The sequence below is a fragment of the Crassostrea angulata genome, chromosome 3, assembly GCF_025612915.1.
Source record: "Crassostrea angulata isolate pt1a10 chromosome 3, ASM2561291v2, whole genome shotgun sequence".
Classification (NCBI taxonomy): Eukaryota; Metazoa; Mollusca; class Bivalvia; order Ostreida; family Ostreidae; genus Magallana; species Magallana angulata.
The window spans coordinates 13956011-13963491 of NC_069113.1; the positions used below are offsets into that span (position 1 = coordinate 13956011).

The window sequence follows — 7481 nt, forward strand, 5'->3', positions numbered from 1 at the left end:
CCATATCCTATTAATCGAAGATTATAGAGATATCTGTTTTACTCCACAAGGTGTCGACTTAATCTTAATGATAACGACAGCTTTGAAATAAAAATACAAGCAACTCGCAAAAGGCTGAATCCATTAAACAGTGTTAAAGCCTCTATATAATGTTAATTTCCAGCACAGACCAAAGGGTGTCATCGAAGGAGAGGTCTGATTCTGCTGTGCTGAGGCAATTCCACGTCCTGGATATCAGCGGGTCCGTGGATTAATATCTTTGGGGACGATAAAATTCCGGCGGCGGTGTCACTCATGCAACACTCAATTAATCCTGCATATACTGGTTTTTAAACCCTTTTAAATGAGTCTAAATCATCGATGCTGAAGCAAGACATTTATCACTTTGTTTGCTTTAATGTCGAGAAAAATGTCAAAATTGTTTTGCTCTCCTTATATAAACTTGTTCAGATAACCTAGTATTTCTGCGTCTGGCCATTTATATTGACATGGAAAATATCACCAATAATGTAACGGGACTTGAAGTGTCGTCTGCAAAATCTTTACCATCATCCGATGGAGATAAAAGTGGATACGATTTACCTGTGTACGGTTTAGAGAATGGACAATTTTATTCCATTCACATACCTGCAATCACTTGTATCATTTTAAGTTTTATATCAGTTGTTGCTATCTTGGTTGCATCGTTCAGACTGCAGAGTATCAAGACGTTCTTCTCCTGGACAAAGAGTGAACGGTTTGTGGTTTACCTTGCTCTCTGCGATGGCCTCTTCAACGTCGCTCACAGTATGGACCATACTCACATCGTACTCACAAGGAACCACGTGTACCCCAAGGAACTGTGCGAGTTCTATGGATTCATGTTGGCGGAATTCATTACAGCACAAAACCTGATGGTCAACGTTGTTGCGTTGAATGTATTCGTTTTGATCTACTTCAAGAAGGACTTGAACTTTGGCGCCTACGATTATCGTCTGCTTCTCTATACGTTCGGACTGCCCTGCGTTGGAGGGTCTGTGGCCGCTTACTTCGGAACCCTCGGTCCTAATGGAACTTTGTAAGTATAGTTCTGAGCAATGACAGTTTCTAAAACAGGCTATGTTTATTATACAGCTATGTATTATTCACAAATTCATGTTTTAAATTCATGCTAATATAATTTTTTTTGTTTCAATTCATGAATTCATCTGCTGCTTAGATTATTAGATCAATAGTCCATTCATTATGCTTCTTGTAGTAACAGGCTTAAATACTATTCTTTTATACAATACTAGAACTTTTAAAATAAGACCATAAAAGCTGGCTCCCACGCCAATTTAGATATTCTATGAGTCTACGGCATACTAAGTAACTTCATAATTAAAAGTTATCAACCCCCCCCCCCCCAATCCCTTAAATCTGAATGTATCCAAACGGCCCACAAGGTTGATTAATTTGTTTATAATGTGTTCAGAGAATAAATGTAATTCATTTGAATAAATCTGACATTAATGATAAATTCTTACAGAATGATTCGTCGGGCGAATGAAATAAAACCAATTCCTGTTGCGTTTTTTACTTTCAGCTGTTATTTTGACGGGGTAAAGGGGGAACTGGTCAATGTTTTCTTCACGACCGTCCCGTTATTAGCTGTCCTTCTGATGAACATCGTCTTTTATGCAATGACGTGGAGGAAGATAAGTACCGAGTCCAAGCGACTACAGCACACCCTGGGCCAAGAGGCGGCGACCATCCGGGCATCTTTACAGGCCGCCAAAACCATGTCCTTGTTCGTCACGGCTTTCTTTGCGCAGTGGTGGGCAATGGCGCTCTATGGAATCTGGCAAATGATCGCCCCCGTCCCCCAGAGTTTGTTTCAGTTTGTGACCACTTTTTCCAACATCGGTGGTATACTAAACGGCGTTGTTTACATCATTATCAGGCGGCGACGGGCGACCGCCAAAGCCAAAAAGATGGCGACAAAGGAAAAACAGTTTCAAGATATTAAATCAGTCTCTGAAAAAGTAGAGAATTCGAGTGTTTAGAAATTGCGTTCGTGTTGTGTGTTGTGTAATTTAGACAAGCTTTAATTAAAGGCAAACTATATTTATGTGACGTTTTTCGACCGTTCCAGGATATCATCAAGAGTATGCAGCTCCTGAATAAACACATCGAAGACAGTCGTGTCCACGTTGAACAAATCCGAGAGGTTTTTCTCAATAATTTAGCATCCTTAAACACGTAATACTTGAGCAATCTGAAGCTATGGTTTTGTAGCTTGATCATTTACTGTAACATCAAGTGTATTAAGACTTTGATATGTTTTGCATTATTTATTTTTCATGATTTTTGTCAGCTCAACTGCACTGCAAATAATCGGTTTTGAAATTGATTTTACAATGAAGGAGAAACAACCTGTACAAATACAACTCAAAGGTACTGAGTTATATTTGCTTGATATCTGATTTAGACAAGATTTTATCATTGTTTCTCTCTATGTATGTTAATTAATTAAACACTACATTCGCGGTCACGGTTAACCTCTTACATAAAAAAGTATCCCGTTGGAAAGAATGTTAAGGTTTCAGACTTGTTCCATAAATAAAACATCGTCTGCATTCATGGCAAGTGAGATCTTGGTAATGCAGGTGAAAAATGTGGCTATCTACCTCTCGGTGTTGGGAGGGGGTGGCTACAGTCATATGGGATTCATTCACGTTTTACAACTTGGTTGCTGAATATGTAAAATGCATTTAAAAAGCATGTTTATAATTGGTTGTTTGGTATCAAAAGAAATGTTATGCCAGGAAACAGATCTTTGTCACAAAACATTTCTACCTTTGAAGACGATTCGAAGGTTAGGACAGAGACAACAAATAAACAAAATCATCATACATGTATATACGAACACTATGAAAATAGAATATGTATACATGTACTAACGTATAAATGTCAACATTTATGTCAAAGACATAAGTACATGTACATTTATAGTGTATTTGGTAAAACTTGGAAATCAACGAATGAGGTAAACCAGATAAATGGCTGGATGGTCGTGGCCATTTGTAGAATAAACTGATCTTTAAAAAAGCTCTGTATAAAAATATAAGAAAAGTTTGAATGTTTTAGCTAATATGTATGAATTTTGTTTCACTTAATAATAGCTTATAGCAATAAGCTTTGAAAATCATATGTTATAATTTAAGATAGATCTTTTGGTTATTTTGTTGACCATCAAGCTTCCTTAACGAAAATCAACAATTAGATTAATTAATCAAGAAACATATTTCTTTCCTTCTTTATAAATATTCAATTTCTATATTTGCTTATTGTTCACTCTTTGATTAAACAACAGCTTCAATTTTCGTTTTATTTCTGCCGCATACTGCAAAGCGTGCATCAATCGTATACCACAGGGACAAACAAAGAGAACAATAATTTCTCGAGAAAGTCCTTGCTAGCCGTTACCGGTTTCCTTCTCCCACAAACACTAATAATTGACACTACTGTTGTGTTAAGACCCAATTTCATTGGTCTTTGTTCATTGCATTTTGAGGAGCAGCGAGGCACTTTCACTTGGTCCCTCCTAAGAAATCTTTTCTGATGGGTGTACGTGTGTGTGTGTGCAAGGGGAGGGGGTGGTGTCTTTGTGCCGCGATATTACACCAATTAGATGATTGTTTGCTTCGTTTCTTGTTAGATTATTTTGATTTTGCTATGATTATAAAATCTGATTTTTCATTAGCCACCGAATGTTTAAATTTAGTACAAGTAAAATATATTCATAGCAATGGATTTAATTGGTATTAAAAATGGGATGGATTACATTGTGCACTTTAAGGATCATTCCACTAGACAGAAAAGATTAACTATCGATTTGGTGGTCGTGAGTTCTTTTGTGAATCGCAGAATGTCGGCAGTCGATCCTCGTTGTCCTTTGATTTTGATGCTGCTTAAACCACAGGTCCAATTGTCCACCTACAGTAAACTCCAAACAAATAGATTGAGACTTAAATGTAAATTGTTTCCGTTATTCAATCTGTCATGACATTTCCACGCATATACAATTCTATTAAATAAATCCATGAAAGGCTTTGTTATAATGAAGACAGAAGCTAAAATTGGGCTCTTCATTAACGAAAAGAAATATATCTTTAACCAAAATGTAAGGGGGTGTACAGCCATCTTGTATACTAGTATTTGAGGATAAAATGTAAACCTTTCTTAAATTGAACTGCCTTGTTTCTACCACAAACTGACGAAGTGTAGACTGGATTTTCTTGATCTAAAAATGAAACCCATGCCGACTGATATTCCATATTTTAGGGCAAAGTTACAACATTAATGTGCTAATCTCAACAAATGGTCGTAGAGGGGACGCCAATGAATCACTTTCTAATTTTTTCATATTTTTAAACCTTCAAAATAAGTCTGCAGCTGTGCAGTTCTACAGCTGTTCTAAGCGATTAAAAAGACATTGTTCTCTTTTTCTATGCATACATGTATGTATCTTGCAAACAGAACAACGTGTAGAACCTCATATTTATTGCATTTTTAGCTTTTAACAGCAGTTTTGGGCAGAGACAAGCCAGTTCTAGAAATGTTTACATTTTTATTTTCAAAAGTACAAGATGGCCGCACATCCCCCTTAAGTTGTGATAAGTTTACGGTTACAACAGAGTCGTAACACTTTTGATGCTATATATCATGTTATTGAGAAGGCTGAATGGTCAACAAATTATTCATCAAATTTACCTTAAAATCATACAGAGGATATTGTTTACCATACACTGTATATTATCTAGTAAAGAGAAATCCCAATATTTCAGCTTTAAAATTTGAACATTTTCCTATAGTTCTCGCTTAAAGAAGATTAAAACAGTCTAAAATGGCCGTTAACATGCATCCCTCTTAATTCTGGATCCATCATCTGTAGAGATGGTCACAGCAGGTAACTACATCTTCGTGTCTATAACCGATACATCGACCTTCCTATGATTGTTTCCAAAATCCTTCAAGGAATGTCTGGGACTTTTGAAGGACTTGTTACCATGGCGATCCCTCCTTCTCTTGATAATAATGTACACGAAACCATTCACAACTCCCCCAAGATTGGTGATTATGACCGTGATTGTTAAATACTCCTTTGGAATCACTGCAAATTTGTACCAGACGATAGCAATACCAAGGGCCCACCACTGAACGAAAAAAGCGGTCACAAACAGACTCATCAGTTTTGCCGCCCTGTGGGACGCGCGGACTGTTTGAGCCTCGTTTCCGAGCATGGTTTTGATCCGCTTTGACTCTGTGTGGATTTTCCACCATGTAAGCACATAGAGAACAATGTTTGCGACTAGAACCGCGGTCATTGGAACAGTTGTAAAGAAAATGTTGGCAACAGCTCCTTTGACGGCGTCGAAATGGCAGCTGTCAAAATATATAATTATGATATTTTATGATAAACCATATTATAACTATTTGGAATTGAAAGAACTTTGCTCCAGCTTTTTAATGATTTATTGGCAAACTTCTACAGCATGTCGCATTTGAGACTTTTAGTTGACATTATGAAACGCCTGCGTTAGGTCAATCCCGTTGACTATCTTCGATGAATTCATATGTTGTCATGTTTCTTTATAAGATATATATTTTACAAAGTGTGTATATACAATATTCTAGAGTGTATACATACTATTCTAGCTTTTCTACTGAGAAGGGGAGATTATGTCTCATACAACTACTACACAAAGAAGACGGGGGAATAAGATGGCGCGTGTGTACATATGACCAATCGTAAAATACAATTTCAAATTTAAATTTTTTCTAATAATATCTATTTTTTTTATCACGGTATATTTTGAAAATCACATTTCCATCTAAATTAAGTTTGAATATTATAACAAATACGACGGGGAAAAAGAATTGCCTCAAGTCTTGATAGTATCGAACCCTCAACCTAAAAAAATACCTTTCAGCTTGACTGATGTCTAGTGCTCAAACCACTGAACCATTTCAGTCACAAAAAGCGAATAATTTAAATGCTTTATATAAATTTGGCCTCGAGATTAAGGACTTCTGAAATCCAAACTTTCAACTGTTGGGATACAAAATTTTATTTCTATGAGTAATGTATAATGGGTCATCTCTCCAAGTGTTTGTTGATTGGTTCGTTTTCCTCAAGACCTTAACTAGAAAATGGCAAAGATATAGAGCTACTCTATTAAAAATAGATAATTTTAAGTCATGAAAAGTTATTTAAAGTATTTGATTTGAAGATTTTGATACGCATAATCAATATATTCCAAGCATTGATTGGTCTATGCGTATCAAAATCTTCAAATCTTAAGAGTTACCGACCGGTGTTAAGTAAATATACATTGTTTGGGCCGATTTGATGAAAGAAATATCAAATATGTTGATGTTCTTATTTTTCAGCATCGTATCTCTCCTATTATTACTCATCTTCTTAGTAAAAGAAATGTTAAATAAAAACTCAAATCATATTTTTCTTAACAGGTTTTACAAGTTTAAGATGACTACTAGTATTTTCTTACTAAGATCCCGTTGGTCCGTAATATCCTAACAATGCAGCACATGCTGACAACATGAAAGGTATGCCAAACGTATACAAGAGAAGCTTCCAGTCATATTTGCCAAGTCCAAACTCTTTCTGCAAGTAAATAAGTCCAAATGCCTTGAAAGCTGCTACGTTAGTCACTAGAAATTGTGCGGAGGAGAATAACGCTAGGAAGTAAGAGTAGAACTCGCAGAGCTCTACCGGATACACGTGGTCCTTGGTTATAACCATTTGAAGATGGTCCATGCTATGAGTCAAATTGAAAAGTGCGTCACACATTGACAAATAAACTACAAAACGTTCGCTTCTCATCCAGCTAAAAAATGGTCGTGTTTGGCTCCGAAAGGACGCTATGATGACAGCAGAGGCACAGAACAGACTCACAAAGATACAGCAAAGGGCAGGGACGTGGATATATAGGAACCAGCCCGTGTCCAGGCCGTACACAGGCAGGTCGTACCCGTCCTGTAAAACGGACTGGGTCCTTTCTGTGGCGTTGTCCATACCCCTTTGTGTGGCGTTGTCCATCAACCTTTGTGTAGCGTTGCTCATCGACTTATCTACCAACTCCATTTCCCTCACCCCGGCCCGTGTCAGAGTGATAGGGTTGTGTGTTGCTCTGTAATGACGAAATACCCGGTTTTCTATAAATTAAATGAATATATAGTCATGAAACGGAAAAACTAATTTAAGAAATACACTATTTTATTGTCATTTGCATATTGCTGTCGGATTAGATTGGTATCTTATCGCGTCTTCGATAAAAATCCTGCGAGGTTTAATCTATAGACCGATGCTTAAAAACGTTTACTCCAGAGATTTTTAATGCTTGAATGCGTACGTACCGTACGTTCATTATTAAAAAAAACGTTTATCACCTCAAAGTGTTTTATCCTTTAGCAAAAATATAAACTTCACCAACTAT

At 36.7% G+C, this 7481-nt stretch overlaps 2 protein-coding genes across 2 annotated transcripts; one reads left to right on the forward strand and one right to left on the reverse strand.

The window, feature by feature from the left end:
* On the forward strand, positions 1-3207 carry LOC128177409 (uncharacterized). Its single transcript, XM_052844105.1, has 2 exons — positions 1-1057; positions 1565-3207. The coding sequence occupies exons 1-2, from the start codon at positions 489-491 to the stop codon at positions 2022-2024; spliced, it is 1029 nt and encodes a 342-aa protein (XP_052700065.1). The 5' UTR covers positions 1-488; the 3' UTR covers positions 2025-3207.
* Positions 3208-4430: 1223 nt separating this feature from the next.
* On the reverse strand, positions 4431-7129 carry LOC128178870 (uncharacterized). The gene is made up of 2 exons (XM_052846257.1): positions 6534-7129; positions 4431-5406 (listed from the first exon to the last, which is right to left on the reverse strand). The coding sequence occupies exons 1-2, from the start codon at positions 7127-7129 to the stop codon at positions 4935-4937; spliced, it is 1068 nt and encodes a 355-aa protein (XP_052702217.1). The 3' UTR covers positions 4431-4934.
* Positions 7130-7481: the final 352 nt, after the last annotated feature.

What these genes read in the sequence shown, in the direction of transcription:
- LOC128177409 (XM_052844105.1), top strand. Translation starts at nt 489, where the DNA reads ATGGAAAATATCACCAATAATGTAACGGGACTTGAAGTGTCGTCTGCA. An exon ending in CTCGGTCCTAATGGAACTTT is followed by an intron (nt 1,058 to 1,564) that starts GTAAGTATAGTT and finishes TTTTACTTTCAG; the next exon opens with CTGTTATTTTGACGGGGTAA.
- LOC128178870 (XM_052846257.1), bottom strand. Translation starts at nt 7,129, where the DNA reads ATGGAGTTGGTAGATAAGTCGATGAGCAACGCTACACAAAGGTTGATG. An exon ending in TACGGACCAACGGGATCTTA is followed by an intron (nt 5,407 to 6,533) that starts GTAAGAAAATAC and finishes ATATTTTGACAG; the next exon opens with CTGCCATTTCGACGCCGTCA.